The sequence below is a fragment of the Mastomys coucha genome, unplaced genomic scaffold (genome assembly GCF_008632895.1).
Source record: "Mastomys coucha isolate ucsf_1 unplaced genomic scaffold, UCSF_Mcou_1 pScaffold12, whole genome shotgun sequence".
Lineage (NCBI taxonomy): Eukaryota > Metazoa > Chordata > Mammalia > Rodentia > Muridae > Mastomys > Mastomys coucha.
In genome coordinates this window covers 20170736-20193210 of record NW_022196894.1, presented here as the reverse complement: position 1 = coordinate 20193210, position 22475 = coordinate 20170736, and the positions used below count along the sequence as shown (strand labels likewise).

The 22475-nt window shown below is 42.9% G+C and overlaps 1 protein-coding gene across 3 annotated transcripts in view; it reads left to right on the top strand.

The window, feature by feature from the left end:
* The window catches only part of Dgkg (diacylglycerol kinase gamma), a 187292-nt gene extending 166911 nt beyond the window's left edge, over positions 1-20381 (top strand). For all 3 annotated transcript variants that reach the window (XM_031363514.1, XM_031363513.1, XM_031363515.1), the window contains 3 exons: positions 5330-5450; positions 8119-8179; positions 17615-20381. In XM_031363514.1, the coding sequence (XP_031219374.1) occupies positions 5330-5450; positions 8119-8179; positions 17615-17713 (281 nt within the window). In that variant the 3' untranslated portion in view covers positions 17714-20381. The remainder of the gene's footprint in view (positions 1-5329; positions 5451-8118; positions 8180-17614) is intronic.
* Positions 20382-22475: the final 2094 nt, after the last annotated feature.

The window sequence follows — 22475 nt, the reverse complement described above, 5'->3', positions numbered from 1 at the left end:
AGTGTTGAGATAAAATGTGGGAAGAGTAGAGGCAGAAGACAGAGTGGGATGCTCTCTTCGTCCAATGCGTGTCTTGGTTTGTGGCCTCTGCATGGAGGTAAGAGACAGCGGGGAGCGCAGTCTGATATGCTAGTCTGAGGTCTAATATGTGAACAGCGCTAAGAGGCCAGACAGGTAAATGCTTAGGAGTTGTGGGGAGGAGAAAAACAGTCCCATTGTAGCACCAGTGCTCAGCCGGGCACTTTCACACACTTCAGGGTGAACATTACCATCCCTAATTTTCACTGGAGAAAGTTGGAGATCAAAGCAGTCAGGAAGAAACTTGCTTCTCTTCTTCCCCTGAACTCCTGTGGGAACTTTTATCACCTCAGGCTCAGCTTCTCAAACTTGAATGTGTCTAGGAATCTTCCAGAGGGCTTGTTAGAACATAGTCTGCTAGGCTCACCCTCCAGGATGTCTGATTTCACGGCTCCGAGGTGCGGCCCAAGGATTTGCATTTCTCACAAGTTCCCAAGTAATGAAAAGACTGCTGGTCCAAGACAACACTCTGGGAATCACTGGCCAAGGGCGACAAAAACTTAGCTAAGTGGATAGCAAACTGCAGTGCACTTTGGAATCACTGAGAAGTTCCAGAATAAATGTGACGCCTGGTGTGCATGTCTGTGCATTTTAACGGATAGAAGGCACGACTGGGCCCTAGTGCTCATGAAAGCCCCCCATACAGCAAAGTTTGGCAACCGCTGGCCTAGCTACACTCTCTTCATTTTTCTCACTGTTGTTCTTCAGCTGCTCATTCCTGAGGCCACAGGGAATCAGCCACTGATCCTGTCCGCTCACAGCACCCACCCACCCACATGTTACTCCAGTGTCTCACAACACCTCTGCTCTAACTTCCCATATCTCTTATGTGCCTCTTTTCTTGTCATTCCTTTACCTCTTTCCACATCCATCTCAGCCAGAGCAGTATAGCAGCTGCATTTGTAGTCTGCCAACAGTAGACTCAACCCCATCCTTTCTCTGGTTGTATGTGTGAGGAAGACCTTGAGGACTCTATAAATCAAACTAAAGGCAGAGCACCCCAGAGAACCTTCTGGAACTAATGTTATCATAAGTAGCAGTTAATGGGCTTTTAAAACGTTACCTTTTGGTTATAATACAACTATATATTTAAAGAAACACTTAGAAAAGCATAAAGAAGAAAGAGAATTAACATTAATTTAATTGTCCAGGTTTCACCATTCTTAAGATTTTACTGAGATTTTTTCTTTTCTTATATGCATTGCCTTACCTAGTTGAGAACATGCTACCTAAGTAAACTCATATATTGACATCATAATTAATCACCATATAAACATATTTATGATGATTAAATATGCATGTTGCCATTTTAAAACAAGGTCTCACATAGTAGCTCAGGCTTGTCTGGATCCCACTTTGTAGTCCAGGCTGGCCTTGACTTCCTCCTCCAGCCTCCTAAGTGCTGGGATTATGAGTATGATCCTGTATATATATATACATATGTATATATGTGCACACATATACTTGGCCTGCAAATATTTTAATGGAAACAGAATTTTCCATCATGTAGATGCCATACCAGATTGTTTGACTGCTCCTGTGCAGGAAGAAACGTGGTAGTGGGGTTATTTTTTATAAGTGATGCTATAGTGCATGTGTTTTCATGGACTTGGGTTCTGTCCATGATTTCTCATACAATCCCAAAAGAGGAGCAAAAGCAGCAATGTAAAACTTTCAGACTTATTACACTAGGCAAATTATTTTCAAAAATTATATTTGAAAATATAATTTTTAAATTATATTTCAAAATCTGTTCTCCTGGTAACATCTCGATTGTGAAGAACATATACTGCATCTTCTTTTACTAAGCCCTTGATGGTTTGCTTGATGCCACCAAGGACTGAGAGTCTGGCGGTGACCTGATCAGATAGGCATTTATAAAACTGAATGCCAGAGGCTGAACAGGTTGGAACTGATGTTGTCCTTGCTGCCCTACATTCTCCCCTCTCCATTTTCCAACCCCACGTCTCCCTTTGTTTCCAGAATGCTAATGTTAGGTGTACCCTGTGCACAAAGCCTTGTGACCCAGGAATAGTAAGGGCAGTGCTGGTAGGCCTGACTGGCAAACACATGCCTACACATGACTACACAAACTCATGCCTCATTTTAGACACAAGTCTCTAAATAATAATTCTCTTTAGAGAAAAATTAACTTTTCCCTCTGTCCTGTGCCCTGTCAACCCTGTATATGACCATCTCTGTCCCTGATATATTCTCCTGTCTTCCTCCTCCCAACCCAGAAAACCAACTTAACATTCGGCTATCTTCAAAAATGTTCTTGATACCAATCTCTTTCAACTTATCCACTCAGCACCAGCTTCCCACACATCCCTGACCTCACAGTTCAATCTGAGCATTTTCTTCACCCCATTTTGTTTTTCCTTCCTAACAAGACTCCTTTGGCAATAGAACACTTTGTATTGCCAGTTCCTAACACAGTGCCTAGAACTTTGTTGCTAACGCAAGTCAATTCTGTGAATGAGTGAATAAATCCTGCTTAACTAAGGTGCATAGACATTCTATCTTAAACATTAATGAGTAGAGGAGTATAAAAGAAAATATGAACATGACACGATTGCCAAACGCTCTCTGAATCATTGGTACTCAAGGTAAAACAGACACCTGGTATACCAGATGTCCCAATTCTGGATTCTGTGTTCTAAACACAGACTCTAAACATTCACTGTTGTTTGTGCCTAGACACTGCCTTACATTCTGTTCTCTTTCATCTTAGTACCAAACTTAATGTATACATAAGTATCTCTGGGGCGGAGAAAGAAAAGAGGAGTTGGGTGATGACAGATTTTTTTTTTTTAAGTGTGACACAAAGAAAACTAAAACCTTGGGCTATTTATAGTTATCACACAAAAGAAGGGCCTTGATGCTTAGTTACTTTAGGAAAGAATGTAGAGTAGATTTCTTTAAGCCTTTCTCAGTAGATATTCTAGAAAATTGACAGAAACATAATTAGGCAATGGTAGAAAGGGCCAAGAGCAGCTAAATCCTGTAGTCAGGGATCAGGGTCAGGCTTAGGGCTAGGGTGATGGACAAGGAGCCACCTTTGTTCCACTGGAGAAGGCAGAGTACATATTCAAAAGTAAGATAACAATATAATAAGCCCCTACCCCCTTCTTCTACATGTGTCTCCCCAGTCCCACATCTGTGCCAGCCCCTCCCCCACCTGCCCACTCCTGCTGGTGAGATCAGCCTTCATTACAGCTCTTCCAGAGCCAGGAAGCAAGGTACTGTGTGGGAAGTGATGGCTGTGAGGTGCTGTGTGGGAAGTGATAACAACTTTAAAGCCATTCAACAGGAAAATTTGTTAAAAGACCAAGACATTGTAAAGCTTAAACACTTGAGTCTATTAAGTCCCCTGCTCCTTAGAACATTTTGTTACCAGGGCATGTTTCAAGGAGGGAAAACACTGAGCCATTGAGCTCTGACAGATACCAAAGCCTGGTATAAAGTGCAACATTTTCTAAGGCATCTCTTTCTGCCACTGTGCTGAATAACTTCTAAAAAATTTGCCTCCTCTCTCCTCTCTCCTCTCTCCTCTCTCCCCCTCTCCCCCTCTCCACCCCTCCCCTTCCTTCCCCTCCCTTCTCCTCCTCCCCTCCTCTTTCCTCCTTTCCCTCCACTCCTTCCTCTTCCCTTCCCTCCTCTCCTATCACAGCACAATGCTCCTGGCCTTCCCACCCCTAGAAGTACTCTATTACATTTCTCTCCCTCCTCCTCCCTCATCATCTGCATCCTCTTCTCTTACTTCCTCCCACCCTGCCTCCTGAACCTCCCATAGCCTATGCCATTTTCATAGACATTATTAGACCAGCAGAAGCAGCTAAGGCTCTGCAATGATTATTCAACCTGCTGTGGTAAGGGAGCTAATTAAGTGACTGGAGGTTTAGACATTCACTGTTGATTAGCTCCAAACTCCTTTAGAGAGCCCCGAGCATTGTCCTAAACAAACCTTACCCTTTTATGGCTCCTTGTCCCAAGTCTAAAAGAGATGGAGAGCTTAAGGAGACAGTATGTTTTCAGGGATGTAGAGAAAGGTGAACTTAAGGAGAATAGAGTATGGATGGATGCACAGGGGAGGCTGTGGGCTTTTCACAGATGATCTGGCTTGTATGTCTCTTGACAGCCAATGACTCTCGGTGATCATCAGTTTAGACATCAGGGTTGACATGTTCAGCCATCAATGGAGTGTTTTTTAAACAGCCATCTTCTAAACAAAGAATTTCCTCACTAATGTTAAACAACACATCTGTAGAGGACAGAAGCCATTTGATAAACCAACAAAAAGTCTTCACAGGTTTTTTTCACTTGTGTCTTCGAATGGAATAGTAGTAGCTAGCCTCAATCTGAGAAAATTCACTCTTCTTCAACATGTTAGCAAAGGGACTAGACTTTGCTTTAAACTCTGCATCTTAATTTTGCTTCTGCTCTAACTATACAGTGACATTTTAAGGTGAGCATTGGACCCAGCACCCAACATTACTCCTGCCATCATTCTCACAGTGGTAAATGGAGGCAGAAACCCAAACAAAATGGATCATTCCTCCCAGGCTGGAAACCAAAAGCCATTGCTACCACTGTAGGCAATTGGTCCTGTAGCACGGAGCCTGGGGTTTGGGTTTCTACCTGATTTTCTACTGTGATCGCAATGGTCTGAGGTAGGTGAAATATGCTTCTCCTTTGCTTGGCTTATGATGGAGTATCCTGAAAGATGACCTTAAACTTCCTGAGGATGTCTATGGAGGGTGGTTCAGCAGCAGCTAAGCACGGGCCAAATTTGAGGTTACTTATCAGTCGTCATTGGCAGAGCTAAAATGTTGCTCTGACATTAAGAATAACAGATTACAGACTCTTCAACATTTATTCCTATCCTAGTCTCAACTTAATATGCCTCTAACTGCTCTGTTGGCATTTGTCATTTATGATAGTCTAGATTTGAAGGGGCTTCTTGATATCAGCCTATTCACTGGATACATATTAATCTTCTAAACCAAAGCTTTTTTTAAAAAATAAATAAATAAAGGTATAACTTGGAGTCTGCTCACAAAAAGGTCCATCCATTATTTATTTATTTATTTTGATGAAAGTGTCTGACTCAGTATATGAAAGCACTCTTGGGTGGGAGATGAGAGAATGCAGATAGACCTGGGTTGGCCATCCAGGGACCAGACCTTCTAGACAGACTATCCTGAGTAAGAAAGATGAGTGTATATGATTTTTGTTGTTCACTCTGCAGACCTCAGTGACCAGCTCCTTGAAGTGGTGGGTCTTGAGGGAGCCATGGAGATGGGACAGATCTACACTGGCCTGAAGAGTGCGGGTAGGAGGTTGGCCCAGTGCTCCTCTGTCACCATTAGGTAAGTCTCCTTGTTACCCAGCATCTTCTGGGTCTCCCCTACCTCTTTGAACATTCAGGCAGATAACAAAATAACTAGAAAGTTACCTTTAGATTTCCAGCTAAGGCAAGTTGGGAAAAGAGGCTTGGCAGTAGTTACAAAGAATACTTTGATGATATTCTTTCATTGTTGTTGTATATGTATTTTCCCCAAATATTTGCTCAGCCCATATAACCATATGTGTCTATGATTTCAGGGATAACCATTTGGTATTGGATAAGCAATTGATACATTCTTCCCTAGGGAAGACTATTTCTCCAGCTCTCAGAATTCCTTAGTTGCCTGTAGTTCTTAGTATAGGGTTGATGCCCCAGGAGCTTCCCCCAACACCCATCCATATCAGCATGCCCATTGGTGTCCTCCTTGTTGAAGGAGCAGCTCTCTGTCATTTCCAAGAGATATAGTCACCATAGCAGATCCCTGTCCCTCTGGCTTTTGTAATCATTCTGCCCCCTCTTCTGCCATGACCTCTGAGCCTCAGGTAGAGGAGTTGTGTTGGCATTATTTAAACAGGGTACAATGCTAGCGTCAACCAGAGGGCCTCTCCTCTAAATATTACCTGGTGAGATAAACAGTGCATACTATAAAGTCCAGGGTCCCAGAGGTCCAATACTTTATCCTTTTCTTTTTATACTTTTAAAATATTCGATGTATGCCAGGGGTTGCAGCTGCTCTTCTGTATGTGGATGATAGACCCTGCATGTCTTCAGACGCTAAACCATTAACATCAGCAAATTTCTTGTACTGACCAAGAGGGTAACAGGCTTCTGGAACATGGATGACCTGGCCATCTACTGCAGTTCTGGACAGTGTGGGGTCTGGTGGTGGTGGTGGGGGGTCTTTTTTTGTTTGTTTGTTTTGTTTTTTTGTTTTTTTGAGACAGGGTTTCCTGTGTAACCCTGGCCAGTTCCCTGGCTGTCCTGGAACTCACTCTGTAGACCAGGCTGGCCTCGACCTCAGAAATTCACCTGCCTCTGCTTCTCAAGTGCTGGGACTAAAGGCGTGTGCCACCACTGCCCAGCTGGGGGGGGGGGTGTTGTAATTTTAGTTCCTTCTAGGTACCTGGGTTTTTTTTTGGTTTTTTGTTTTTGGTTTTTTTTCTCAGCTTCTTACCTAGCCTAGCTGTTTGAGAAATCTTCATTCCTTTGCTTCTCTCCCTTGTTACAGATCATATCTGTTGGTTTGCCTGGGGGATCTTCTAGAGGGGATGCTGGGGAAAAGGGTTTCCCAGAGGCATTTGACTAAAGAATCTTTTCTCCCAGAAACCCTGAGCAAGTGTCAGTGCGAGCACAGTTGAGGAATATGTTCTTGGTCCATCCATCATCATTAGGCCAGCTCTATCCCGAGGTTCCCTGAGGGTCTGTTCCACATTCCCCTTGTTAGATCCTATCTCTGGATTATCTGTCTCTTGTATTCCCAACACCATATCCCTTTTCTCTCAGAGCCACTGCTATGGTAGGAGCCTTGTTTTCCAGATTGACATCCGCAGCCCTCGTCCAGATTTCTAAAAATGACAGGGCCACTTTGCCCACAGAAAGTCGCAGCCCTAGCTTTTATAGATCACAGAGAACACAGTATCCTGGCTGCCAAGGAATCTAAAAAGTCAGGCATCCAGAAGGTTTTTCCCAGCAGCCATCAGATCTCTTGCCAGATGGAAACAGAGGGATAAGTTAAAAGCCCCATCCTGCTAGTACACCTCGGATACTTCTCTACCCATGAGTACGCAAAGGCCTCCTTTCTGCTCATTTTTGTTTTTTATTATTAAATGTCTTGTTTTTATTGTGAAATATAGTCAGAATTCACTAGAGAATTATTGTATTGAAATAGTGCCTTCCCCTCTTGTTTTGTAATTTTCAAAACAGGGAAGCTGCCAAGCTCAGGTAAGGGCTTCCTGTCCAGTGGCCGGTGACTGTTCACATGCCCTTGGCCAGAGGCCTCTAAAGGACTGCCCTCCTTACAAGGCATCGAAAGACAAGTTAGAGTTTCACAGAGCCCACATGCCAAAGGAGCCTTTCGCAAGCAAGAGAGCAACCCTTTCTCCTCAACCTCTCCCTCTACACTTGGGATCACGATCCCTATATGTCACTTTCCAATCAAGGCACAGTACATACAAACCCAGAGTAGCCTGCTTCTGGGAGTTGAGCGCATATGATGATATCCTCTATAGCTTAGAGACATTCACTCTTGGCTATGTTGCAACCACTCATTCAGTGGAGGAGGGTAGGCCTTTTCCTACTCCAGAGTGGAGCTCGGCCTGAGCCTCTTTCCCTCTGGCTGGTCGCTGGGCTGAGTGGGACTGCTCAGCAGCGAGGCTGCCATGTTTACTGGCCAGTTTTCCATGTGGCTGTGGCTCTCAGTATACCCATGACAGTTTCTCAAAGTGAGGTCTGAAGACAGAATTCAGAGAAATAAATGCCTAGGGTAACTAGGTCCCTAGGCCTGGCCCCAGACCGGCCTCGTCCAGTTCCTGAGATGGGTTGAAGATGATATTTTAGAAGTTCCCGTGGTCTCTGTGAGCCCCTCTAAGTGAGCAAGTGACGTCTGCCCACTTCTTCCTCCGTGGTGGGAGTGATGATGGTTCTCCAACTCTAAGCATCTCACCGTGGTTTCTTTGGTTTGGGGGTTCTAGGACTAACAAGCTTCTGCCGATGCAAGTAGATGGAGAGCCCTGGATGCAGCCACAGTGCACGGTAAGTGAGCCAGTCTTGGGGGAGAGTGTGAGAAGCGCAGTTGGGTTTTACCCCTTGAACACACTGACTTGATATAAAATTGCTGCATCTCAATGTCAAAAACTAGGAATCCCTGGAATTAGGCAGGATGGAGGGAGTCTCTACTGCTTATGACTCTGATGAATCTAGGTTGAGAAAAACACATCTAGTCTTGTCCTGTGTCTAAAATGAGACAGCCAGAACATGATAGTCATGGTTCAGCATTCACAAGTGCCACTGCTCTTACAGAAGACTCTCCAATCAGGTTCCCCTCCCCCACCCCCCACCCCTGCCCACGTCAGGTGGCTCAGGACTGTCTACAACTCTAACTTCCAGCAAATTCAACAGCTTCCTTGGCCACCCACACTCATGTGCTCATGTGCACACTTGTGTACACATGTGTACACACACACACACATACACACACACTTTTAAATGATTAAAGTAAGTTGTTTTTTTTAAATGGAAGAAACCATATACTTTTCCCATGTGGCTAAGTGATATCGGAAGACAGGGGTTGCCATTCATTTAAATGCAAACACTGATTTTTGAATAAGCAAGTCCTTCCCACATCCTCAGCACACCCTCCCTCAGGGTTTCTCTTCAAAAACTACAGCAAGCTCTGAAAAATACTGTGAACTCCAAAAACTCATATGTAAGGAGGCATTAGCCTGTATGGATGTAACAAATATCCCAGATTGGCCATCTGGGAGGGAATGGTTTCCATTGGTTTGGTTTCCCTCTGAGGACTGAGCTCTGGCTGGAAGGCAAGCATTCTACCACTGAGTGATGTTCAGCCTTTGGGGTTTTCTTGAAACAAGGCCTTGCTGCATAGCTTAGGTTGACCACAAGCTCATAGTCTTGCTTCTGCCCTACGCCCTCTGCCCTCTGCCTCCAGCCTGCTGGGGCATTAGGCATAAGCTGCCAATGCCACCACACCGTGAGTCCACACTGGTGATTTAAACATCTGAAGTATATTTTTTAGCCCTTCTGGAGGCTAAAACCCCAAATCAAAGTCTTAGCAAGGCTTGTTTCTGGTGTGGTCTGAATCTGCCAAAACTAGTATCCTTAGACATAGAGCAAGAGCCACAGAGCACACATACACAGAGGGACAATCTGACAACAATGCAATGGGAAGGTATCAAGTCAGCTACAAGTTAGAAGATGTTTCTTAAAACACACGCCTATGTATATATATAATATGTTATATGTTATACACACATATATGTTATAGTTTATATGTTATACATCATATATATAACATGTATATTTTATATATGTTATATGCAATATTATATATGTTATATGTTATATTTTATATATGCATTATATAAAATCTTATACACTGGTGCTAAATACTATCCTTTACCAAGTATAAGAAATCAAATGAATAATAATAATAATGCTAATAATAATAATAATAGACAAAGTAAATAATTTTAAACACAGTAAAATCTAGGACTGGTTCTTTGAACCAGGCAAATCTCATTGTAGAAGAGAAAAGCTGGTGTAAGGAAGATTAAAGTGTAAAAAAATCTAACAAGTGTAATATAAAACTTTAAGGTAGGCCAGGCAGTGGTGGCGCACGCCTATAATCCCAGCACTTAGGAGGCAGAGGCAGAGGCAGGGGGATTTCTGAGTTCGCGGCCAGCCTGGTCTACAGAGTGAGTTCCAGGACAGCCAGGGCTACACAGAGAAACCCTGTCTCGAAAAACCAAAAACCGAAAACCAAACAAACAAGCAAAAAACCAAACAACCAACTAAACAAACAAAAAACCTTTTAAGGTATATAGGTAATGGCATTATTTAATTATAAAATAATATGTAATTTTTATTCTAATCAATGAAAAATTTGAAAAAAAAATCCAACCATTAATGAAATAGGAAATTACATACAAAATGACCTCAAAACAAATGAACGTATCAGGGAGGGGGCTCAGAAGGCTCCACCCCTCCCTGAGGATCAATATTCAGGTAGTAGTTTCCAGTGGAAGGCAAGACATTGTGCATAGTTAATAGAAAGCTGCCTGTGCTCCTGGAGATAACTCCTCACTATGCCCTGTAAGGAGTCCTAATTAGACTCGGTGGTCCAAACAAACAAAAGGCACAGAAGTAGAAGGGAAACTAGCTGGAAGATCTGTGGAACTGGGAGAGGACAAGAGAGCATTGTGGGGTGAATGTAATTAAGTATATTACACACATGTATGGGCATATCATAATGAGGGTGGTGGACGGACTCAGTAAAGTGCATGCCACACAACATCACAACCTGAGTTTTGGATCTTATAACAGCCTGCTATTAAAATGTGTGTCTGTAACCCGATTGCTGGGGAATCAGAGACAAGAATCCCTGGAACTCTCCCACCAGCCCAGCCAGCCAAATGGTAAGCCATGGACTCAGTGACAGAATCTGTCTCAAAAAGATAGGATAGAGAGTGACAGAAAATACTGATATCAACCTTGGACCTCCACAGACATGAGTACACACATGCACATACACTACAAAGATCTGTCCACATATGTGTACTTTACCTCTTACACACATACCCCATGAACACAAAAGAGCTAAAGTGACTGAAAAATTATACCTAAAAATAGAAAACTATGAAGCAATACAACTTGAAAAGAATATGGTGTGAAAAGTCAAGCCAAAGTATAGGTAGGTCAGTAAAATGTATCAAAAGAATCATTTAAACGTGAGGACACATTCTAGGAATGAAAAAGGAAACCTGCTTTCATTGGTTTAGAGAGAGAATTTGCATGATAATGTAAATAGATGACCAAAAGCATTCAATTACATTTTTTTTTTGAAAGATTACTTTTAACTCTAAGTGTGTGTGGGGAGCAGTGTGGGTGGTATGTGCAGGTGTATGTAGGCTTGTAAGTGCAGGTGCCCACACAGGCCAGAAGAGGGCATTGACTCCCCTGGGGAGCCTGGAGTTGCAGGTGGTTGTGAGCTGTTTATGGGTGCTGGGCACTGAACTGGGCTCCTCTGTAGGAACATAAGGCATTTCTTCAGCCCAGCATTTGTTTGTTTGTTTGTTTGTTTGTTTGTTTTGTCTTGAAGTAGGGTCTCCCTGTGTAGCCATGGATGGCCCAGAAACTGCTACGTAGTCTAGGCTGGCTTCAAACTCATTGAAATCTGCCTGCCTTCTAAATTCAGGGATTGAAGAGGTGAGGTGTCATGCCTGGTAACATTTTTTTAAAAATAGAGATTCATAAAATTCTAGGACTAGCTAGATAGTATCTTGGCCCACACTTTTAGTCCTAGCACATTAGAGGCAGAGGCTAGAGGATCTTTGAATTTTGGACCAGCCTGACCCACAGAACAAGTTCCAGAATAGACAGGGCTACACAGGCAGACTCTGTCTCAAAAATAAATACATGCATACATGCATACTAGAACTAGAAAGAAACTCCTTCAAAATAATAAAAACTTTCTGTCAAACCAATAAATATTTTTACTAACTACAAAAACTTCCCATTAAATTCATTGACAAGAAGTAAATGTTAATACTGCTTAGCAGTTCTAGTCAATGCAATCTATGATCAATATAAAATAAATATAAATATTTGCAATACAATCTATGATAAATATAAAATAAATATAAATATTTGGGAAATAATCAGAATTGTCATTATTGCTAGGGAGTGTGACCACAGAAAGCTCAAGAAATCAGTGGAAAACCTCATAAAATAAATTATTTCAGCCAAGTCCTATAGGAAAGTAGACTAAAATAATAACTTTCCTATATACCAGCAGTAACCAATTCAATGAATCTACTAGAAAAAAATATATAAAAATAGCAACAAATTATAAGATATACAGCTGAATTGTAGGCAATGAATGAAGATACGTATAAGATATAAACAGTTTTAGATACTGAATATGCATACCTTCTTACTTTCTTTTCCTGTTTTGGTGATAAAACACCCTGACAAGAGCAACTTAAGGGAGAGAGAGTTTAATTCAGCTCACAGTTCCAGGTTACAGTCCTATCCTAGTGGGGAAGTCACAGAGGCAGGAGCCCAAGTGAAGTGGTTACACTATGTCTGCAGTCAAGAGAAGAAGGTATGCCGACTAGTGCTCAACTTGCCAAGATCCCTGGCCTGGGGAATGGTGCCACCCACAGTGGACGGGGCTTCCCAGCTCTGTTTATCAAGATACTCTTCCATATGCCAACCTGATCTAGACAACCTGTCAGCTTTTCTGGAATGTATCTTGAACCACGTGTCAGGAAGAATCATGACTGGCTTAGTAGCTAAGAGCGCTTGCTGTATGTAGTGGACTCAGGCTTGGTTCTCAGCACCCACGGGGTGACATCCAACCATCTAAAACTGCAGTTCCTGGAGATCTAGTGCCTTCTATGTGCTTCTGTGGGTTCTACATGCACATGGCATGCAGACACACAGCCAAAACACTCATAAACATACAATTAAAATAAGTCTTAAAAATATAGACACAAATGTCTAAGAATAGCAACTTCTACTTCATGCAGCCTAACAAAAAGTAGAATTTTCATGAAAATTCAACCTTTAGTTGAAGGTAAAAAAATTGAATTGATGGGTTTTAGTGTTTCACGTGCATGTATGTATGTGCACTGTGTGCATGCCTGGTGCCTTCAGAAGGCAGGAAATAATACCAAGTCACCTGGAACTGGAGTTACAGAGAGTTGTGGGCAGCCACGTGGGCATAGAAAACTGAACCCAGGTCCTCTACAAATGCAGCAAATGTTCATATCACTGGACCATCTCTTGAAAAGTTTTAAATACATACATGACATTCACCGAATGGAATAATTTTTAGACGCTGGAAATATAATTTCATAAAATCTTAAGGGTGGGAGTGTAGTGCAGTGGGCAAATGTTTTCCTAACATATGCAAGGCCCAAACTCATTGTCCAGCACTAAGATCAATTAATTAGTTAAAGGGTAAATTTTAATTCTAAATTAAATATTGACATTAAAGCACTGACAAAATAATATCAAAGCACAGTAGATTTAGAGACTGATTTCAATTTTAGTTAAAACATGCAAGTGAATAAATAAACTAAAGAAGTATACCAAGAAAATAAGTTGTTATCTGTGTGATTTTTAAACTGTTGTTTTGTAAGTTCTTAAAAATGAACAGGTATCTGTTTATATAGAGAAACATGGTCTTAGTTAGGGTTTTGTTGCTGTGAAGAGACACCATGATCAAGGCAACTCTTACAAGGACAACATTTAATTGGGGCTGGCTTATAGTTTCAGAGGTTCAGTCCATTCTCAACATGGCTTCATCCGGGCAGACATCATGCTGGTAAAGGAGCTGAGTTCTCCATCTTGATCCCAAGGCAGCAGCAAGAGAGTCTCCTCTGCAGGCAGCCAGGAGGAGGGTTGCATCTGTACTGGGTGGAGCCCAAGCATAGGAGGAGATCTCAAAGCCTATCTACACAGTGACACACTTCCTCCAGCAGGGCCACACCTCCTAATACTGCTACTTGCCATGGGCCAAGCATATTCAAACCACCACAGTCATATACACACACATAAAATATGTATTTATTAAGAACATTTGCCTTACCCAGTGCTGTAAAATGGCATCTCATGCTTCACTACCAGTTAGGTGGTTTCATTGCTCACATTATAATCCCAGCACTGGGGATGTGGAGGCAGGAGGATCACAAGTTTAAGGTAATTGTCAGCTACATAATGGGTTCGAGGCTAGCCTTGGATGCATGGGACTCCCTCTCAAAAAAAGCAAACTTTAAGAAGGGTCTCCTCCTAAACCAGGATAAGAGCTAAATCAGTAAGTTAAAACAACCACACTTCTTCAGCCTTGAGTGCATGCGTGAATCACTGGGATGGGGACTAAGATTCACATGACTGGAACAGCTCTCGGAGCTCTAACTGAGTAGGTCTTGGTACCAAAGAACTGGACTTTCTGACAAATTCCAGAGAGATGGTTTTTGCTGCAGGTTCAGGGGCCAAAGCTTGAGACCTACGATGAAATTAAACTTCCCACACATCAGTAAGCTTCACTATGCTTACTCTGGCTTGCCTCTCTGAAGCCTGTCTTAGTTCGTTTTTTGTTACTATGAAATATTTTTAAGGAAATCACCTTCAGGGAGAATGGGTTTATTCTGGTTCACACAGCACCTACAGTCAGGAGGAGAGCTGCTCTGCTCAGTTTTCTTTCTCTGTTCACACAGTCCAGGATTCCAGCCAGGCTGTGGTGCCCTGCCCACCCCCATCCCCCACACGCTGTGCAGGTCTGGCCTCCTTAACATAATCGGGACACTTGATTCTAGATTCTGCCAAGTTGATCATTGATGGTCCCTGTCTCAAAGGCCTCTCAAGCTAAGAAACTCTTCTGAGAGGATTTCAAGATCTTGGAGAACTGAGAAATATCTAAGGTTTTAAAAAATGATCATACAAACTCTGACAGCCCCCACCCCCTTCTATGATTACTTTAAGAAGGAAAATTACGTTAACGTCTCGAATGTCGCAGAGACCATGTCAGACTTTTCAGGTCTATGCTCTTCCACTCTCCAGCTGACCAAGGCAGGCCTGGGATGCCTCCCTTGTGAGTTACAGCGGTTCATACTCCATTTGCTCTTAGATGGAAAGATCCAGAATGGACTCCCAAGGTTCATTGTTTCATTTGAAATCATAAAATGTGATGGTTTTTCAGGAACTGGGGCTGTAAAGCCAATCTCTAACATGAGTGAGACTTAGAATTTTGCTCCGTTAAAGGAGAAATCGCACACTGTGGTAGTCTCATGAACTTGGAACTGTGACAGGAATACTGGATCAATTCTCTGTGTGATGGAACACAGAACCCTTCACAGTGGAGCCCATCTCTGTCTGTCTTCTTGTGAGTCACAGAGACTGAATTTCCAGCCCATTTACCAAGGGAATTTAGTTTGAGCTTTAACTACAGAAATGTAGCTAACGTCAGGGTTGAAAACATGGGCCTCCCTCCATCAAACTATCTCCCTAGTGGACTCTTGACTACTTTAAACATACACCCTCCTAACATAGGGATAAAAGTCTGCTATCTTTTTTACTCAAAATGAGAATATGATTTCATATGTCTCTCAGTTACCTGTAGTAGTAAAATCCTCAAACATGGTCAAATTATCATGTAAAAGAGGCATTCCAAACACCTACCCTACATTTGTTTAAATTAAAGAGACCACTTAGAATCCCAGCTCTCAGGATGGAGGAGGACCACCATGGATTTGAGGCCATGGATCTAGGACAGCCAGGGCTACACAGTGAGTCTGTCTTAAACAAACAAACAAACAAACAAAGTTGAAAAACAGATTTGAGTTTTATTTTGTTAGCTTTGGGGGTGCTAACAGAAAAGTCCTTAGTTCAGTTAGAGGCAGAGAGAGAAAAGGAAAGAGACAAGGACCTTCTATCATAATGTACCTGTCACACAGCTGCCACCCACTTCCTCAAACATGGCCATTTCGAATACTGGGAAAATGCTTTTTTTCTCTGGGCTGGTTCCTCTTCCCCAGCACATTCTCCTGGCAAGCATCTGATTGGTTCAAGGATATCAAAGTGAGGAGGCAGAAGTCTTCCTCAAACCGGTATGTGAGCTCAGGAGAGAGAGATTTATCCCAAAGCCTGTGTCACAAATCTCTACCATTCTAACATGCTGGATTGCCAGGCCATGGAGCAGCACAGTCAGAGTCCCCATCCAAGGCTCACCTCCATCTATGCTAGGCAAACGGAACAGCTGCAATATGGTGCACAACATGGAATGAGGTTTGATGGATTCTTGATCCATTCTCTTCACCGTCTCCAGGCTGAAAGCCAACGGGACAGTCATTTCAGCTCCAATCAGATAGCCTGATGGTTTAGGATCTTTTGCTTCCTTAAAGCTGTGAGCCTGACTCACAGAAGAGCCCTCATGGCCAACCATCCCCACTCCAGCTTGCTCTGCTGACAGCTGTTAATAATTACCCTAGCCCTTTTCTCCTCTTGTTCTTTAGCCATGTTCTGGGGTTCTGATTCCCTCCCAGGAACCCAGTCTCATCATTCCCTTTGAAAGCCCTGTATCAGCCAAAAGTCCAGTCTTGCTCATCCCTCATCCTGTGCTCTCAGCTCAGCCTGCTCATACACAGTTCCTGTGCCACAAGCCCCTCTTTCTCCTTTTCCTCACCTTCAGATCGTAAAGGGCCTCCCTGTTCTCCTCTGGCCTTCCTTGCTTCTTACTTGTGTTTTTTAGACCCCATGGCTAATCGTACATTAATTTGTAGTAGATGATGGGTTTTCTCTTCAGTAATTCTCCTTTTTCTCTGTGGCCATGCAGTCACTTTCAATAATATGGCAAAATCTACAGAAGTTAGGTTCTTAGAGAGATAGACTTCTGGGTTCTGTTTCCTTTAACATCTGCTCTCTTTCTCTCCAGTATAAACCTAGCTGTTTCCTTTTGTGTTACAGTTTACAGTGGGGTTTCATTGACAGTATGTCACGTGATCTCTGTGTAAAGAAATTGTATCAATGTTACCCTCACTTTGAAGTCTGACAAGCACTGTTCTCTGAATGATGAATTATTTGTCCACAGTTCTGAACCAAGGAAATAGAAGTACACGGTCCCACACCCAAGTCTTTGAATCCTAAGTACTTCCTGTTCTCCTACAGACCGCCCACTCTGAAATCTATCATACTTGATTAATGTCAACGGAATGATAATTTGGATAATGGTGTGGGAGCATCACCAGGCCACATTCAAGTAGGGATTAAGCATTTTGAAACCATGTATATAATTAATGGAAAGTTTACAGGATAAAGTCAAAAATCTTAAACATAAATATATAAATAACAAAAACTTATCCAAGAAAATAGGGTTGACTTAGAGTCTAAGAAGAAGGGATACATCTAAGGGAATCTTTTGGAAACTGTCCAATGAGGGTTCTTGGCCAGAGGTTACACTCAAACCTCCAGGTCAGCTAGTTGACATATGTCTGCTGCCTGGACTGGAATCGGGGCTGGGAGCATGACGAGCTATGCCCCCACCCCACCATGTTACCTCTGACTAAGATACGTGCCTGACAGAGCTCTGGGCTCCTCTTCCTTATCCATCCTACAGAGTGGTAAATGGGGAAGGTTCCTGAGGTTTCCTCTGGCTGTGACATTCTGACAGTCTATGAATAGCAAGGACACAAGACAGGTGCGAGCTGATTCCCACGTGGGAAGCTCACACCTGTCTCTCCCCGTGTTTCCGCCCCTCGCTTCCAGCAGTGCCAAACTCCAGGCCCAGTCAGGGTCAAGTTGCCAATTTTGAAACTGTTCAAGGACAGTTGTCCTTCTGCATGGGGCTCTTTTGAGCCCAAACTGGCCTTCTTTCTGCTCTGCAACTCACTCTGTCCGAAGTTACTAGACTGTGTGTTACCACTAATTGATCTCTGTTTCCTCTTTCAGATTAAAATCACTCACAAAAACCAGGCACCTATGATGATGGGGCCTCCCCAGAAGAGCAGCTTCTTTTCTCTGAGGAGGAAAAGCCGTTCAAAAGACTAAACAATATGCCAAACACCAGCTCTACCGAGAAAGGAAAGAAGAACACACACACACACACACACACACACACACACACCTGTAACCAGAGGAAGCAAAGCCACCTTCCAGAGGAAAGTGTAATCCTGCCATGCAGTCTACCTATTTTGAAAATGGATCCACTCTTAACAGAGCCAATACCCATGAAATATTCTGAATGGACTCAGGGCCCACGAAGATGGGTTGGCTCACACAGCAACTTTCACATTCCCACAGGCTTGGGGTAGACTTTGAGCCTGAAGGAGAAATCTCCCCTTTTCTTCGCCATACTCTCGTAAGGCTCCAGGCTGTAGGTTTCCTGCCTACAGCGAGATCGGATGTGGTCAAGGGAAAGAGCTCCAACCCAGAAAACTTGCACAAAAGTCCTTCTGTACAAAAACAAAACAGCCTACAGCTCTCCAAGCAGAATCCTTGGCAGGGCTCGGTGAGCACAGGATGGTTTCTTTGCTGTCCTTCAAGCAACAGCTCCTCCCTTAACTTGGAGAGGAAAGCCAAGAAGCTGTGGAAAGCTGTTTCCATTCTTGGTTCCCTCTGCTGTCCATGGGTACTTGTTCGCTTCCTGAAGCATCTCTTGGTGTCTGTTTTGCTTAGAGAGCAAACAAGGCTGCCCGGGCAGCATACTTTAGATGTGGTATTTATTTTCATAGTTCCTATGAATACTTGGGAGGAAGAGCTGAGAAAGTGGACTTTATTTTTCAAACTTGATGTCATAATATTGTGTAAAAAGGAAAGAAAGAGAAAAAAAAACCCACTCCCAGTACTCCTCACTCCTCACTACCATACAAGCCAAAGTGTGTTGCTTTGAATCCCAAGCCCTGGTGGCAGAGACGATAGGGGGAGGGGGGGAGGGGAGCTTTGACGGGAAAACCAGGAGACAGTCTGTCAGGGGATTCCCTGTTTGCACACCCCACTCTCACAGTGTGGCAGAAGAGCCTTCTGATGGTCTTCTATATGTACCTATGTAGCGTATATGTTTATATATAATATATAAATATTTATTTACTGCCGGACTTCTCCTGATTAGAAATAAACATAGTGTGGGAACAGAACATGGGAAAGAAAAAGAGAAGGCCCTTACTCTCCCACTGTCGTTTGCTTGTAGAGACACATTTCTCTGGCTGGTTTCAAGGTTTATGAGAATTATCTACATTCAGGGAGCAGCCATGAAACATGTGATGTTCAAGCCTCATTCCCCCATTGGTTGATAAGGAAACTGAGTTGTGGAAAAGTTAAAAGACCTCTCTGTTGTATCATGGATAAGGAGGTTTGACTGTAAATGTTAAGAAGGTCGTTAATAGACAGAAGAACCCACTTCTGGGAAGAAGGTTTTTTCTCGTCACTGAGGATTGGTTGCCCTTGGATCCAGGTTCCCAGGGAGGAGCTATCCTATAGCCTGTGCGTGGATGGACCAAGCCCACATGGAATATGGGATAATATGGGAGGTGGAGAATTAGGCTAACTTCCAAGTTCTTTATGGCTTGTCCTACGTGGAGAGAAGTTGGCCTGATGTTGGAGGCACCAGACAGGTCAGTTGATTGAACTACCATGTCACCTCATCATGGTCACCAGATCTTCTTGCCTCGGATACATTCCTGGCTGCATATGTGACTTCTGTGAGATGTTGCCAACCAGGATAGAACAGTCTTGATCATGCTCAGTGGGCTTCAGTTAGCTGGTACCAGCATCTTCCTCTCTCTGGAGGGCAACTCTACATAGCGTCATTGGTAGAAAGCAACCAATGCCTCAGCCTCCTGGCTCACCTGGACCTTCATTTCTCTCTCAAATCTCTCAAGAGAAAATTCAGGCCCAGTTGACATCACTGAGCTGCCTCCAATCTTTCCATAGACAAGGAAGGGAATGTAAAGAGCCTGTACAAATTGAGCCCACCTCTGAAGGAAGCACTTATCTAGAATCCAGGGCTGAGACTTGGGACCCTCCTGTTCAACAAACATGCTTCTACTGAACAAGGGAAACCTCAGGCCACATAAAGAGCATACTGGTGGGATGCTTGGAGATGTGGCCAACCAGCTCCCAAGTGACAACAGCAAGTACTACTTTGGAAGGCACTTGATTCAGAAACTTGAGGCAGGTTCAACTTCAAGGTCACTGATTCTAAAAATTTTACAGAAATGTTTGTATATGTTTCAGCTCTGATCTCCTAAGGTCACAGATGTTGAGATAGTACCATCAGTGGGTGGAACAGATTCCCAGAGACTCACAAGTCTCTCGGTGGGGCCCTGCAGAGGTTAAATGTTACTTGAGAGGCACAGAGTATAAAACTTCGTGGCATTGCACTGCTGATTTGGTAATCTCAGTAAGTCCTGTGTTGTTGTTTAATCTTATCTTACAAATCATCTTTTAAACACCGTGGCTGTGGTTTCTTATTGTGAAGTGCATCATCCAAGTGACCCCACACCAAGCTCTATGGTTAACCAACAAAGTATTATTATTTCCACCCTACAGAGAAGAATGGGGCTTACTGGTGTTTAGTAGCTTCTTAAAGCTACACGGTCAAGGGAGAGCCTGGTCCCTTATGTCTTATCCTGCTCAGATTCTTTTCACGCTGCAGACTTGTTCTCACCTGCCTTCATGCTTCCACCCCCACTAGCAATAAAAACAATGAAACCGGAAACCTTTGGTGCACCTTGTTGCCGGGCTGATGGGTTAGGAACTGTGGTTCAGTGTGGTGTGGTTTTCATGGGGTTTCCCCAGTGAGTTGGGAATAGAGACAGAATTTGTAGGATGATTATATTCAGGTCACAGACCAACTCCTCTCAAGAGAGTTCATTCTACAGATGGAAAAAAATACGTTAAATTGCCAAATAAATTAGGAAATACTTGGCAGAACCTTACAGAGCCTCCAGACTGGCATTATATAACATGCATATATATACTATGCATATGCACATTATATAAGGTGACATAGTACTTAATGTGCTGTATATATTATGTAAATTACATATTTGTGAGTAATCATGATAAATATAGAGACCTACTAATCACTTTTTTACACATGTTCAGTGACAGATTAGAAAGTTGCTTTGCCAGAGAGTCTTAAAACTTACTCTCCTGCTGCTTTGGTTCTAACTCCTGCCAAAAATAATTACATCAACTTTCCCCATCTCTAGCCTCCTCTTCTCTTAGCCAAAACTCTGTTACCTTCTGTCCCAGCTAGGCTGAGCCTTCCTTAATACTACCACAATCAGGATCCACAAAAATACAGAGTCCTATGGATAAGCAGGATCTAGACTCCCAGATTCTCTATGTCAAAGGCTTACACCTCAAAATTCTGAAGCAGGTGGGTGTCTGATGTCAACATTAAAGGAAGGGAGAGGGAACGGGAAGGAAAAGAGGAATGAGCCTGCCAGCCCTCTGAGGAGAGAAACCGTAGAGTCACGCTCAGTTACTAGCTCTAGGCTCCAACAGGAATCGGTGAGAACATAGCTCCAAGTATTTAGTTAAAATTAAAATGATCTCACATATCTAGCCTAAGACTTTACACCCTATCTAAAGCTGTAACTTTCTAGAATATTACTCACAAAACACTAGCATTCCTAAAATGTCGCATGAAAGGGCTGAGGAGGCTGCTCGGTGGGAATAAAACCACTTGCTGTATAAGCCTGATCCCCCAGTTAGATCCCTGGAACCCACCTAAGGTAAGAGAAGAGAATTGGCTCAGCAGGATTGACCCCTGACCCCTAAGGTAAGTGAAGAGGGTTGACTCCGCAGGGTTGACCCCTGAACTGCCCCCCCATGTGAACATTATATCATGCATGCACACACATGTCACACAAATATACACAAAAGTAATAATTATTTTAATGTTCCATGAAAAAACAAGAGTTCTCTGTTCAAACACTAGATGCCTTCTAAGAACTACATGAAAAGGCTTAGAGAAATTACAAGGGGGAATACAGAGGGCAGGAGAGATGACTTGGCAGTTAAAAACACTTGCTACTCCTGCAGAGGACCCCGGTTCAGTTCCCAGCAGCTAAGCAACTACCCATACCCCAGGTTCTAGGGGATCCTGCTCCCTCTGCTGCCCCTGAGGACACTAATTGCGAATGTGGTATTCATGCAGGCAAAACACTTGGTTGCTTTTCTAGTCCTGTGAAGAGACACCATGATGAAGGCAAGTTACAGAAGAAAGCATTTCACTGAGGGCTTGCTTACAGTTTTAGAGGGAAAGTCTGTAAGCCAATGGGAGGAACGTGAAAAGAGGCAGAGATGGTACTGAAGCAGTAGCTGAGAGCTTACATCTGACCTGAAAGTTGGAGGGAGAGAGACTGACTCACAGAGACAGATAGACACACAGACACACAGATTGGGTTTGGTGTGGGCTTTTAAAACCTCAAAGCCCACCTCAAGTGACACACTTCCTCCAATAAGACCACACCTCCAAATTATTTTCAAACAGTTCTATCAACTGGGGACTGAGCATCCAAATGTGAGCCTGGGGGGGCCGTTCTCATTCAATCTACCACATATAATTATATATAAATATATAATATCTTTATATATTATATATTTTCTATATTTTGTTTATATATAAATGTATATTTATAATATGTTTATGTTATAAATATATATTTATTTATATGTTATATAATAAATATATGTAAATAAACAAGCAAACAATAAACCATGGAGTTTTCTGTCTCCCTAAGAAACCAGTTTTTATTGTTCTCAAGTGAACATGGAAGTAAAACTCTGAAATAATTGCCCC